Raw genomic sequence first — 14,341 nt, forward strand, 5'->3', positions numbered from 1 at the left:
GTAAACGTTTTATGCAAAAATGTCCTAACCCCAAACCATGAACTTCTTTTGGCTAACAGTTTGGAATCTGTCTTTCTTACTTACCTAACTCTCAGTTTAATGGCTTTAGCTATTTTTTTTAGATTCATTTATTTTATGTATAAAATAAAACAGACACCAGAAGAGGGCATCAGATCCCATTACAGATGGTTGTGAGCCACCATGTGCTGACTGGGATTTGAACTCAGGACCTCTAGAAGAGCAGTCAGTGTTCTTAACCACTGAACCATCTCTCCAGCCTCTCAGCTATTATTCTTTTGAGAGCCAAAAAGGTTTTCTTGGGCCAGTAGGCTGGGTCACTTGAGCAGGCACTCACCATGCAAGCCTGAGTTTGATTCCTGGAACCTATATAAAGGTGGAAAAGAGAGAACAGACTCCCTGGGGAATTTGTCACTTGGGGCCACCCTTCAGGATATGTTCTAAATCAGTAGACAGGAGAGATTGGGGGCCATCTAGTTAAATGGAACTGTAAGCACTCAGGCAGATGCTCTAAAATTGTCTCCACTCACAGGGTGACTTCTATGTGAGAAGGTGGGGACAGAGGAGCTTCTGCTAAGTGTGCTGTGGTCCTCTCCAGCAAGCTGAACCCTGTCCTAAGATCTTCCAGTGCCATCTCTCACCAGCCTCTGCCACCAATTCCCAGGTGCCAAATGCCAAAACCATGAAGGGGAAACTGGGTAGAGGCAGCCTGCACCATTTGATCCACTAAACAGGGCAAGAACACCAGGCCTCCTAGAAAAGACTTCTGAGGGAAAGAGTAATACAGATAAATTTATTAGTTAAATACTGATTTTACAGCCATTTCACCTTAAGACAATGTTAACGGGTTGTGGAGGAGGGGGAGGCATAGGAAGGCGGCCTTGAGGGAGAAACAGCGTAAATGATTACAACAGAATCTTGGTTCAAAGCTATTCTCTGCTACGGCCAGTAAGGTTTAGGGGCGGGGCTGGAAATTTGGGGCAAAACAAGGTAATGCCACAGTTGGCTACAGCTCTGTGGGTGATGAAGACAAGGAAGAATCTTTGGGAGCCCCAGTAATGGAGGAGGGAGAGGGGTTGCCAGTTCTAGCACAACTGCAAGCATGGCTGTCCCATCAGGCCTGGGGACATCTTCTTCCATCCATCACCCTTGTCCTTTCAAAAATTTCCCTTTGTTGTTTCTGCTCTGAATTTGTTTTGCAAACAGTCCGTATTTTCTAGACAAAGGATCTGTGCTGGAGAAAGTCCCAGAGCCAGTTAACTGTCTGACTTGAGAGAGCTTGGCTTGGCAGGCTCAGAGCAAGTAAGCTGGAGTCCTGGGGGCAGGATTGTGCTGTAGACACAACCTCCAGAGGGTCCCAAGGTGCAGATGAGCACAGTCACCAACCCTGCTTTAGTAGCAGGTTTTGTTCCTCCTTGGAACCCCTGTGTGTGAAGAGGTGGAAATGGATGCTGGGAACAGCACCTAGTGGTATTAGCCTGCTGTACAACTGGGCTCTAGTTTTACAGAGGGTAGGAGATGTTCAGGCTGGAGAGCAAGGGGGTTGCTGTTCCTGGGAGAGGAAGGGAAGGCACCTCTGACGGGCTGCGATCTGTGTGATGGGTGATGTGCCTTCTCCTCACCTAAACCCCCCAGGAAGCACTCAGTAACATCTGCACTGCACCCAGCGCTTTGGAGTCAGATCAGGTATGGGACACATGAGATGTTCCATGCCTCAAGGGGAGTGTTGGACAAGGGCAGGGCTGCTATGTCTAGTCCACAAGTAGACACCCTGCGCCGGCTGTAGACAGTGTCTTGAAGCCTCGGTCCCTACAGCCACTCTAGGATCACAAAGAAAAACCCATCACCACAGCCACTGGGGTGGGGAGCTGGGGTGAAGATTATGTGTCTGTCCTGGACAGGCAGGTAGAGAAGGAGGAAGAAGTCTCCTGCTCACTGAAGAGCCTCACTGTGCTGTGCTTGCAGCCAAGGTGGGCTTTTCTGTGAGAATGCAGGCTTCTTCCAGTGCTCCACCTGGAAAGGTATTTGAAGAAACCCAGCACCCTTATCCCTAAGTGATTGTCAACAACTTCAAGTTCTACCAGTTGTTCTTCAGGAGTTGTTCCCACACAGAGGGGCTGGCCAGGGTGCCCCAGCCTTTTACTTTGCTGGCCCCAGGTCCCAAGTCCGAGCAGGAATTTGAAGAGGGAAGGGGGTGCTGATTACGCGGTGATTATGTCCCCATGACTGTCAGCCAGGACCAGGCTGTTCCAAGAGTCCTGCTTGGAGCTGGCCTGTGATGTCTGAGTGACAGGAGATGGATAGCCTTGTGGGGAGAGCTTCAGAGCCGACAGCACTGGATGGATGGAGGACCCATGGCCGGACACAGTACTGAATGTCTGGAGGGGAGAGAGCACAGTGAGCTAGTAGGATGCTCCTGGGGGCCCAAGGACCAGGGTTGGGGAGGGAATGAGGGAGTGAGATGAGCTGCTTTCCTAGGCCTGCAGGTCTCTGTGCTTCCCCTTTGGCTTCTAAGCACTGTAATCAGAGCCATAACACGGGAGTTTTGAGCTGCTGGGCTTTCTCAGAAAGCTCTGGCAGCCACAGGAGACACTATTATCACCACTTCCTGGTCAGATAGCGGTCTTCTGGGTCAGAATGAGGTCATCCTCTCCATCCTGAAAGGGTCCTAGCACTGTTGCTTCTGTGGAACCAGGTTCTCTCTGGTTTCCTCTGATGGTAGAATGCTCAAATGCTGTCTCACAACCAGGGGTAGTAGGACTGGGAAAGGGAACCTGTAACTTCCTCATCCCCCCAAAAAGGCAGAGGAACAGGGGAGCCATCATACCTGCAAGAGGGCAATGGCCCCTTACTGGGCCATTCTGAGGCTCTCAGGAAGCTAGAGCTCATGAAAATAGCTTCCTGCCTCTGTGGTTCCTAGGCCCCACGACATGGTAACAGGGCCTTCCTGCCTCCTCCTCCTCCAAAAATCCTTCAAGGCCAAGCTCAGAGCTCTTCAAGCTCCAGAGTCCAAATCTGCTTCCAACCCCAACACTCAAGACTGACTCAGGGAGCACTTGTGCTATCTGCCACATACATACACCCCAGATACAGTCCCTGGGTCCCTCTCCTTGTTGCCAAAGGCCACAGGGCAGAAAGGTGCTAAACCTGTGATATTCTTTGTGTCCCAATCAGTGGAGCTGGACAGGAGGTAGCAAGGGCTCAGAGGCTAGGCTGCTTGGAGCCCAGTAGCTCATGGCCAGGCTACAGTGCACCTCCCAAGGCAGGTCTGGCTACTGAGATCTAGAATCTACTGGCCTATCAACTCTGTCACCCCACCCACCTGGGACATGGAGCTGCTGTGCCCATAGTGAGATGACAGCCCGGGCTCTGTCTTGATGGGGCGCATCTCTTCACTGCTGCTGCTGCTGCTGGTGGCGTTGCTGGAGTTGCTGGAGGCACCACTGGAGGGAGGGAGGCTCTCGCCAGGAGGACCTGCAAGGAGGCAGAGTCAGGAAACCCAGTCCAGCCACAGGGACAGAGGCCTTATTGACACTTGCTGGGTTGGGGGTGGAACAGTTCTCAAAATTGGGCAGAAGCATCAAAATTCTAGGCAAGCGCTCTACCACTGAGCTAAATCCCCAACCCGAAGCATCAAAATTCTAAGGAAATCATTTTACCATCTTTTAAAAACTGCTGCAGGGGAAGGGGGTATGGGGGACTGCTGCAGCCCGGGGTTGGTCACAGACTCACTGTTTAGGTAAGGACGCTGTTGAACTGACATTCTTGCCTCCACACCCTGAGTGCTGGGTTTACACGCTATGCCACCATGCCCAGTTTACAGAATGCTGGGGCCTGAAGCCAGGGCTTTGTGTGTGCTAAGTAAGCACACTACCCACTGAGCTATATCGCCAGCCGCAACCTTTTCAGAAGTCTCAGTGATCCCCTCACAACCCTAGATCCATGAGAGAGCATCCTGGAGACCACATTTGTGTTTTGGGACTCTACACTTGATTTTTAAATGCAAACGCTCTATTTTGCAGGATACTGCCAGAGGGTTATAATTAACTGTATTTATTTCTCTGTAGCAAAGTGTGGATAGCCATCCTGCTTGGGATAACTAGAGACTACAAATGCCCTGTGTGCTCTAGAACAGGTTCTGCTATCGAATTTACTTTTCTGGATTTTGACTTATGGGTTGAGGGCTATCCTACTGAACCCAGGGCTTCCTGTGCCTGACATATGAGAGGGAGGAGGTTACCCGGGGGCTCTGCTGCTGTCACAGTCTAGGAGGCAGAAAGAGGCAGGAGATTCAGGTAGGAAACACTTCTCCCAGCAGCCCCAGCCTTTGGTGGTGAAAACGGTGAGTCTGCAGTGAGAAGTGAACTTTAGCCAGTTCATCCCCTCTGCAACTGAGGCCGGGCAAACGGTAATTAGGCAATGTGCAGCAGAGAAGGCTTGGGTAGGGAACATTAGTGACTTTCTTAATCTAGAAGCCAAGAAGGCACTGCCAGATGTGGTAGCCCATGCCTATAAACCTAGCACTTAGGAGGCTGAGGCAGGAGGGTCATGAGTTCAAGGCTATCCTGAGCTACATAGAAACTATGAAGACAAAACAGTATATTGAATAGATTGTCAATCCTGGGGTGAACATTCCAGATCCCAGTCAATAGCAATGTGATTTTAAGCCATTGTACTTGACTCTCAGTTTGCTTATCAGAAAGATAGGATGACACTGTTACTGTGGGGTCTCTGAAAGGATCCCTGAAGGAACTTGTACAAGTTTAGAGCACTGTGCAACATAAATGTACCCAATTATAGATCAGTCTGCCAGGAGCATGGCTAATGGGAATTTGTCTGCTTTGATCAGAGCATCAAAAACAGGGGCCACTGAGCAAAATTCCTCTCTCAGGCCCCACACTGATCCAACCAGCCTATTGCAAGGGCAGTCATCATAACAGCTTCCTGGTGCTGACTTCTTTCCTGGGCTATTACTCTTCTCTGAGAAGAGGGGATTGGGAGGAGGTTAGCTCATACCTTGGCTACAGAGGCTGGCTGCCTACCAGAGCAGATACGGTTCTCAGATGCTCTGGGAGCTCCTAACTTGTTCCATACTTACACACAGATCTACTCCTCACCTGCTGGTGTCTTAGATTTATTCAGATTCTTGGGCTTCCGTTTTCTGGTTTGAATCCCCTCCTTCCGCATTGCAAGAGGCCTGGGAACCTGAAGGGTTGGAAGTTAAATATATGGATTTCCAGCTGTAGAGTCTGCTATAGTACTGACACACAGACACACAGACACAGACACAGACACAGACACACACACAGACACACACACACACACACACACACACACACACAAATAAATGGAGGATTTTAAAAGAAGGAGCAAGTGGATTCTATTCTGGAGGGAAGACCAGTGAGACCTGCAGAATGGGAGTGGAGGAGGCTCCTCTCAGGCAGAGCTGAGGGCCTGAGAGGGATAGGACCCAGACACAGCAGGGCAAGGCATCCACTCACCCCATGGAGCTTCATGTAGAGGCCGCAGGCATTGCAAACAGGCTCGCCCTCAGCGTTACGGCGCCACAGTGTGGTGGTGGTAGTCTGGCAGTTGGCACAGGAGAGGCCTACCCGGCGGGAGGCAGACTACAACATAGAAAGGAAGTGTTTTGTGTCTAGCAGGGCTAAGCCAGATAGTCCCTTGGGAGTCCCTTGGGCTAGCCTTAGCACTATCTCTGGGTATCTAGACCACTCATAGGAACAGATGGGAGCCACTGTCAACAGAACAATTCTTCCCCAAGGTGGAACTCATGAATTCCAGTGCCTGATATCTGGGGTGTTTAGGGTGAGGAGTTTGATGGGCTTCAATGAAGAACGTATCTCTCTATTCCCCTTCCCTGCCATACACAAGGGTTGATATTAGTCAGAGTCCAGTGGCATTAAAAAGAGAGCATAGATCTAGGTGACAAATACCTGGCTCTAGTTCCAGGCCTTCCCAACCAGGACCCACGCCTACTGCTTTGCCTTCTTGGACTCTGGGTCATGCTAAGGGATCAACTGAAAATAAGACAGCTCCTGGAGACCAGGAGGCCTGGATCTGGATCCTCGTGGCCAGTAGCTGTTGCCAGTCACCTTTCTGAGCTTCACTTTCCACTGTTTCATTGTGATGGGGATGGATTAGCTGGGCCAGCATCTTTGTAGCGAGTACAAGCTCACCCTATCACTCCTTACTTCTACCTGCCTAAACACCTCAGTTTGTATCCTTTAATTCCAGAGTTTAAGCTGGGGAAGAGCCTCAAAGCCAAGTGCAGAGAGGTGGAGAGGAGCTGACTGCTCTCTAAGCCATAGAGGTGCTCACTTACCAGCCGGCGCTGAGGCTTGATGAGGGGCCGGTTGATACCATTCATCTTGTGGTAGAGGCCACAGGCGTTGCATAGGTAGTGTCCTGTCCCATCTCGCCTCCAGAGTGGGGTGGACATGGCCCCGCAGTTGACACACTCTCTGCCTTCTGAGAAGTCATCAAACATATCTACTGGGGAGGACACAGGAGAAAAGATAGAAGTGGTTACTTCTTTGTTTTGCTTAGAGACCATTCACCTGGAAAGCAGGGCCGGATGTCTCCCCAGGAGACTGATTCTTCCTCACCTAGGACCGCATGACCAATGGGTTCCCCTCTCTGTCATCCAGACAGCAGGGCTGCCTGAGATAGTCATCAGCTGCCCAGGTTCTAGGGGACACTTTGAATCCACATCTTGAATCCTCCAGAGTCTTCATAGCGTCCACCTAAGCTACTCAGACCCTCTTTTTTTTTTCATTTCCTTTTTCAAAATGATGACCCTGTGATGATTTGAACATGAAATGTCCCCACAGGCTTGCGTTTTGAACACCTGATCCCCAGTTGGTGGCTCTATTTTGGGAGCCTATGGAATCCAGCTAGGAGGTGGAGCCTGGCTGGCAGAAACAGATCGCACAAGGTTATTCTGAGACCCTTGTTCCTCCCCTGTTCTCCCTGCTTTCTGGTCTGTGGTACAATGAAACCTCTACAGTATGCTGGCAGCCCTATGCACTCTGCCATGCTCCCTTTGCCACAGGGGACTGAATGCCTATGAAATCATAAGCTAAAATAATTCTGTTATCTGTTAAGCAATTTTTCTCTCTATTGTGGTCATAGTAATTGCAAAAGCAAGTCATGCTGATTACCGTTCCTTTGGAGCGCATGTGATGGAAGGTAGAGGTGTTTACACTGTAGGGGAATTAGTACTGAAACACGTAAAGAAAGTGCAGGTCACTAGTAGAGCCGTGAGCATGTCCTTTTATTCTATCCTTTGTAAGACTTCCTGTGTTGACACACGCTCTTGCATCGTTGAGGACAAGCTGATACAGCCGAGCCTATCTTGCTTTCTGATGTTTGCTTAATGCTCTAATGTGTTACCACATTGGAAATGTATTATAAACTCCTCCCATCACACTGTAATAATCCATCATTGAAATGTTTGCCCCGCCCTTCACTTCTGCTCTTCAATGGCTGCTTAATCCCTACCTAGTTTCTAATATTTGTTTTGTAAATATGGGTCTCTTTGTACGTAAATCTGTGAGTTTCTGCTTATTACTCTGACCACTATCCTAGAAGGAGAATGTCTAGGTCACAGAGTCTAGAGTTTTGTTTACATTCCTAAATTAATAGTTCATAGTTTTCCCCCATGTGACAGTTAGCTTTAACTGTCAACTTGGCACAGAACTATTGCCAACTGAATTGCCTCAGAAAAGAGTCTCAATGAAGGACGGTCTACATGGGATTGGCTGTGAGCGTGTGTATGGAAGACTGTCTCAATTAAGTTAGTTGATGTGGAAAGGCCCAGCCCAGTGTAGGCAGCACCATTCCCTATGTAAGGAGTCCTGAACTGTGCAAGAGTAGAGAAAAGGAGCGCAAGCAAGCAAGGATGCATGTATTCATTTCTCTCTGCTCTCGACTGTGGACATGACGTGAGCTCCTGCCGCCGAGACTCCCTACAACGCTGGACTGTGACTTGGAATTAATGTAAAGTAAACCCCTTCTCTCCTCTGTTTCTTTCTGTCAGGGTATTTTATTACAGCAACAGAAATGAAACTAGGATACGATTTTTAATGCATGATCTGATGTTGTTTGCTCTTTTTTTTGTATATAGAACATACAATAAAGACACTGACCATAATCCTTAGTGCCTTAGAGTCAATCAGATGTGAGTGTGTCAACCCTCCACCAGAAGCTGTCATCTTCTACCATTCTTCCATTCACTGACCCTTTCCCTTTCTCTTCCACATCTGCAGAATTCTACAATCGGTGAAACCCATGTCCCTTTTCATTGCCAAAATGAGAGAGGTAGGGTTGGTTTTCTCATCCCTTTGACCTATATTAAGCCTGGTTTAAAACTTCCAGAAGTCTCTCTAACTCATGCCATCTAAGTTTTATGTCCCTAAGCGCAGTCACCTTGGTCTCCAGATTGCCCCTTTCCTGATTCCAAGGGCAATGCCGAGTTCTCGGGGGAAGCCAGTGGTACTCCTTAGAAGGCAGGGTTAAAGGTCCATTCCTCCTTTAGGCCCCAGGCCTGGTTTTTGCCAGCTCCACTCTTCAGGAGTCAGCACTAAGAGAATGTTGGCCGGAAAAGGATAGGGCACCCTTCCCATAACTCTGGGTACATAAATAGTCATTTACACCTGCAAACAGGTAGCAGTGTGTCCACACCAAGCAAACAATATACAGGTGTGTGGAGCTGTTTGCTTAGGCCAGGGAGTTAAGTAAAGCTGACACAGAGGCTATTTTTACACCTGTGTCACACCGAAGGCCCTTCATCAAGGTCACCTGCCTCTAGAGGTGACTCTCGCACATGGTCTGCTCACTACTGAGCCACCAACAGCACTACCACCAGCACCAGCACCAGCACCAGCACCTTGCCTGTGGCCTGTCAGCCTTGCTCTTTCCTCTCAAGCCCTCTCCTGAGAACAGTAGAGACCAGGAGTTCCCAGAGCCAGTAGCCAGCAGGGCCAAGAGATAGGAAGCAATGGCAGCCTTTTGTTTGCCATGAACACTAGATGGCACTACAGTCTCAAAATGTAACCAAGACCACAGACTAGCTTAACCCACACCTCGGCAACCTTTGATTCTGCTTTATCTTAAAAGAGAGAGGGGGTGGGGGAGAGGGAGGGATATATCCCAAAGATGGCAGAGTATAAAATAAACTATGTAGCCATCATCCAACAACTTGCGGACAGTCTCATCTCACCTGTCCCTCTACCCGCCTAACCCGTTCTGTACCACAGAAGAAAACCTAGGTCCTGTCATTCAACCTCACCAGCGTTTCTCCAACACGTTCAGCTCCAGACTTTCCCTTTTAAGATGCTCACACCAGTTTCTTCTCACCTCTGGTTCATCTAAACTCTAGGGTGAAAACCCCTTGTGACCCGTTGCTGTTTGTGGGAAGGGGAGATCCCACTTGCCCTCACACTTTGTACACTCGTGTATGTGTAGATCGTCAAAGGAAATTGGCAGTGTCCGTGGGTGTGTCCTCTCTGCTGCCCACTCACCCATCTTTGCTCTGAGAACTCAACACAGAGGTGAACGTGGGGAACCTCAAAGGTGCCAGTGCACCTCAGAGAACAGGTGATACATTCTAACAGTGCGTTTTCTACCCAGGTGAAGTCACTGGACAGTGGCAAATATGTATCCACTGCCCACAAATATTTAGCAAACGTGATTTAAACAGGCTGACAGGTGCCACAGGAGCTAAGAGGATGCCATGGCCTCGGAATGCTAGTGATCGAGGTTAACAGACTGGCCCTGAGAATCAAGAGTGAGTGACAAGATGACTCCTTCATTTTCAGAACTCTCAGCTGGGCGTGGGCTTCGTGGCAGATGCCATTGGTCTAAGATAGGAAATGTGGAAGTCCAAGACCTGTTAGTGTCACTCAGCAGCCAAAGAAGGGAGCAGGGCAGGAAGCAAAGACCGTGTTTCTTCAAGACACCTAGCCAGGCATGCCTGTGTATGGAGTCCACCACAAAATCTTACTCCCAACCACTTCAACAAATGTCACATGGAAATTTATTTTTTTACATGCACAAGCATTTTGTCCATACGAATGTATGTGCACCGTGTGTGTACCTGGTACCTGCAAAGATGAAAAGGCATCAACTCCCCACCCCCTGGAACTAGAGGTACTGATGGTTGTAAGCTACCCTGTGGGTTCTGGGAACCCAGCCCTGTTACCCTGCAAGAGCAACCAAGCACTCCTACTCACTACCGAGAAACCCCAAAGGATGAACACAAAGGTGTGTTTTGGAGGTGCAAGATGCTGACTCTGGCTTGCAAACTGAACAACAGAACATGCAAGGTGTCCTGCAGTGGTGGCAACAAAGGCTGCCAGAAAGCAGCTTTGTCTGGACTAATTGTGGGGGCTTTCTTTTTTGGGAAACCACTGCTTTATGATATCATAACGACTCCATTTTAAAATTCTGATTTTTGGAAAAGAAGAAACGTGATTCCCTAGCAGCTTTCAACTCCACCTGGGTGGGGTGAACATTTTATGTTCTTCTGTGTGACACAGAAATAAACTCCCCTCGCCCCCTGGGCTGAGGAATGGGAAGAATGCAGCCCATCTCTGCCACATAGTATTTACTCTGGGGGACAACGGGTCCCCAGCTCTGACTCCCAAGTTCACACTTCTCACTCTTTCACTGGAAAAGCACAGGGTGTACCTTCCCACAGGACAAGCTGAGGGCCCAGCCGTGGCTCTAGCCTGACAGCCTGCCTCGCACTCCCACCCCTCTCCAGTACAGGTCCTGGTCCACCCACTGGGGAGCAGTGGGAATCCGACCCTGGAGGGTGGGTCAGCATTTCTCCACTCTGAGAGGACAGCCTTGTAATAATATCTGCAAAGCACTTTGCAGATAAGAGAGAAAATGTCCAACAATGGCTGTGGAGTGCTCTGCAAACACCCAGTGGGATACTGATGATGGATTACCCTGAGGTTGGGGCAGAGGGGCAGAGGGAGGGGAAGGCCAAAGACAAAGGAACTAGGGAGACTCTGAGGACACAAGGGAAAGAGAAGACTTAGAAATGTGATGCTTTCTCTAGGCATAGATGAGGCCAGACATGGATCCGTAGGTTCCCCAACTCCTTTGAGGCTGTAGGCTACTGGTATTGGAAGTGAAAGTTCACAGTATTTATGTATAAGTTCTCAAAATTGCTGTTCGTAGGAAATGGGGAATTCTTTCCTAATCCCAAAGATGGGCACCTACATCCTCACTACCACCACATGCCCTACTTGAAACATTTTTCTTTCAAATGGGAATACATTGCTGCAGGATGGATAGTCCTAGAAACTACGGCAAGCTGCAGCCGCATACGTGTCTGGAAAGTCAAAGGGAGGGACTCAATCTACCTCTACCTGCCCACTCACCCTGTAGAGCCCACACAGGGCTCTGCAAACCACAGGAAGCAAATGTGGACTGGGAGAAGGAGGGAGGGAGGAGAAAAAGAGAAAGAGAAGAAAACCAGGTCACAACAGCAGCACCCTCTGGGCATTGTGGAGCGGGGTTTGCCCCTTGACCCTTGAGAAACAAGCCCAGGTAGCTGATGCTACATTTCCAGTTTGCCCTGAGGGTCTCACAGTCCCTGCCCTGCTGCGAATGGGTCCTTTGGTCTTTCATCTGAGCTAAAGCCTGTGCTAGAGGAATATTGGCTCCATGCTTGGCTGTCTACATGATGTGGTCTCTTCTGGACTTCTGCAGCTCAAACTTTTACCTGCTGTCTATTATATACTGTCCCCCTCCCCCAGGGCAAGTGCTGAACACACAAGCTTGGCAGAAAAATTGGAGTAAAATCTCTTTCTAAAAGTGCACTGGCCCAGCGGAGAACACACAGCTCAAAGCAAAGAATTCTATTAAGTATGGCAGACTGCAGTGGACCTGGCCTTCAGTATGCTCTCTCCACTTCTGTTGTCCTAGATGACTATGTCATGTATTCAGAGAGGAGTGGCACGCCACACAGTGATCATGTCCATGTTCAGGGTAGCTAGCTATCAGGGTTAGGGAGAGGGCCAGGAGAAGAGAATCCAAAAGGGAGAATCTTCAGGGGAGGCAGGCAGACAACAGCCTAGACTGAGTGCAAGGAACCTTTCTCTGGGCTTGGGGGTGTGTGTGTTCAGGAGTGAATCCACAGCCCCACGCAAACATCCCATGCTGAACCCCAGCCTCACACACAGCCAAAGTTCAGTACATTGGGCCTGGATTTCCTGACAGGCCTCGGTCTATCCCTGTGGCTGGCGTCTGAGTCTGGGGAACAAGAAACAAACAAGTCTTGGGTTTTTTTTTTTTCTGGCAGCCACTGAGCAAGCTTCAGTCCTCTGGGCTTCATCAGGCTGCAGTTGAAGCTTGTGACAGGAGGCTGGATGGCCGGAAGGGCCATGGCTCCTATGGTGCTCAAATGGGATTAAAGCATCTATTTTAGAAACTCGGAGAGTGTGGAGCATGAGTAGTTACACAGCTAGGCCTTGGGCATGTACCCCGTGGAGGCCTCCTTAACCCTCTACTTCTGTGCTGGGAAGCTTAATGCCAATGTCCATGCAGGACAAGCCCCATGCCTGTGGGGACTCTAAAATGTGACTCAGGTATCATGTATAGGCAAGGACATTCTAGACAGAAGGGAGGGAAGGAAGGAGGGAGGGGGAAAAAAAGATCAAAATGAAAAGGAAATGTGGTGGTTTGAATAAGCTTGACCCAGAGAGTGGTGCTATTAGGAGGTGTGGCCTTGTTGGAGACAGTGTGTCACTTTGGGGATGGGCTTAGGGAGCTTCTTCCTAGCTGCCTAAAGATGCCAGTCTCCTCCTAGTGGCCTTCAGATCAAGAGGTAGAACTCTTTGCTCTCTAGCACTGTGTCTGCCTGGACACTGCCATGCTTCCTGCCATGATGATAATGGACTGAACCTTTGAACCTGTAAGCCAGCCCCAATGAAATGTCCCTTAGAAGAGTTGTCTCCATAGCAGTGGAAACCCTAACTAAGATAGGAAGGAAAGAAGAGAGGAGAGGGGAGAGGGGGAATTAGACAGGAAAGTTTAAGAACAAATGACTAAAGAGAATATCTTCAGCTTTTTGCTAAGAGCTAATACTCAGAGGCCTCACATACGACAGGCAGGCACAGTCCTCCAGCAATGGAGGTGGGAGCAAGCCCCTGTCTTCCCTTTGAGGACCAGAAGCTCTTCCCTCAGAAAGTCCCACAATCTCAACTACCTGCTACTCCTGCTCCTACCTGGCTTGTCACTGTTGGGTCAGGGTTCAAAGTCAGCCCACGGCAAAGAGCTACCGAGGGATGGTTTGTAGCTGTGGCTTGGAAAACAGACATTATCTGCTAACTCCTGATCTTGTGGTTTCTGTGCCTGACCCATCACTTTCTGCCCAGGGTCTATATCTGGCTCAACAGGATGTGTTAGCAGCAGAGCCAAGAAAAGTCCAGGACCCAAACATGCTGTCTTCCCAGCATGTCTGGTCTCTGAAGCTTTAGGGGCAACTTCGAGTCATTGCCCTGAAGCGAAAGAACACTTCCCAACCTCTGTCACTGTTGTTAGCTGACCTTCCAGAATATAACCGGAAGAGGCTTCCCCACGGAGTGCAGGATTTGCCACAAAGCTTGGGAAGAGTACTTGTGCCTCAGCAATGATTCTGCCCTGGACCCCTGTGCACTGCAGTGCTGGGCCCACATAAGCACCATGGTATCGACACCCCAAAGGCTGTCAAGCTTCAGGTTAACAACCATGGGCTTGGCTGCACCCACAGTCCCGAAGAGTGATCGAACAAAAGACTTGCTGGATTCTGCCTGATGGCGCCCTCTCTTTCCTCCACCTGGCCATCTGACAGCTGTGCAGTTCCCCACTCCTTCCCACATGTGGGCTCGTGGGTAGTGAGGCTCCTGGGAGTACTACAGTGAGGCTGGGCCTGAAAGCATGGAGTGAAGGGCAAACATCTTCATGAATTTTCAGAAGAAATCAAGGTCCAGAGAAGACACATGACCTGAGGGTGAGTGCCACTCCCAGGAAGGTCAGTGACCTAACGCTGCCCTTCCCACACCATACTGCTGCCCTCTGGGTCACTCCACCTGTAGCATTCTGCACACAACATGAGCTCAATCTACACTGACCCATGGGGCTCAAAAAAAAAATCTAAGTCTTCAAGTGTCTCATGGGGCAGAAGAGTCCCTAGGAGGGTAATACAGATTTGAGTGGCCTCTCTGTCCCTGGCCACACTTGATACTGGTCTATGAGAGTTATCTCTGCAGCACGAGAGGTTTGCAAGAACACACCTGTACACACGTGT

The 14,341-nt window shown here is 49.5% G+C and overlaps 1 protein-coding gene across 4 annotated transcripts in view; it reads right to left on the bottom strand.

The window, feature by feature from the left end:
- Positions 1-792: 792 nt before the first annotated feature.
- Positions 793-14,341, bottom strand: part of Gata4 (GATA binding protein 4) — a 71,681-nt gene continuing 58,132 nt past the window's right edge. For 2 of the 4 annotated variants that reach the window (XM_063274589.1, NM_144730.1), the window contains exons 3-7: positions 6,362-6,528; positions 5,520-5,645; positions 5,136-5,223; positions 3,341-3,492; positions 793-2,396 (exon numbers count right to left, since the gene is read on the bottom strand). In XM_063274589.1, the coding sequence (XP_063130659.1) occupies positions 2,220-2,396; positions 3,341-3,492; positions 5,136-5,223; positions 5,520-5,645; positions 6,362-6,528 (710 nt within the window). In that variant the 3' untranslated portion in view covers positions 793-2,219. Of the gene's footprint in view, positions 2,397-3,340; positions 3,493-5,135; positions 5,224-5,519; positions 5,646-6,361; positions 6,532-14,341 lie in introns of all 4 variants that reach the window. The other 2 variants (XM_017599788.3, XM_006252189.5) reach the window with 1 other exon arrangement.

Source organism: Rattus norvegicus, chromosome 15 (genome assembly GCF_036323735.1).
Source record: "Rattus norvegicus strain BN/NHsdMcwi chromosome 15, GRCr8, whole genome shotgun sequence".
Taxonomy (NCBI): domain Eukaryota; kingdom Metazoa; phylum Chordata; class Mammalia; order Rodentia; family Muridae; genus Rattus; species Rattus norvegicus.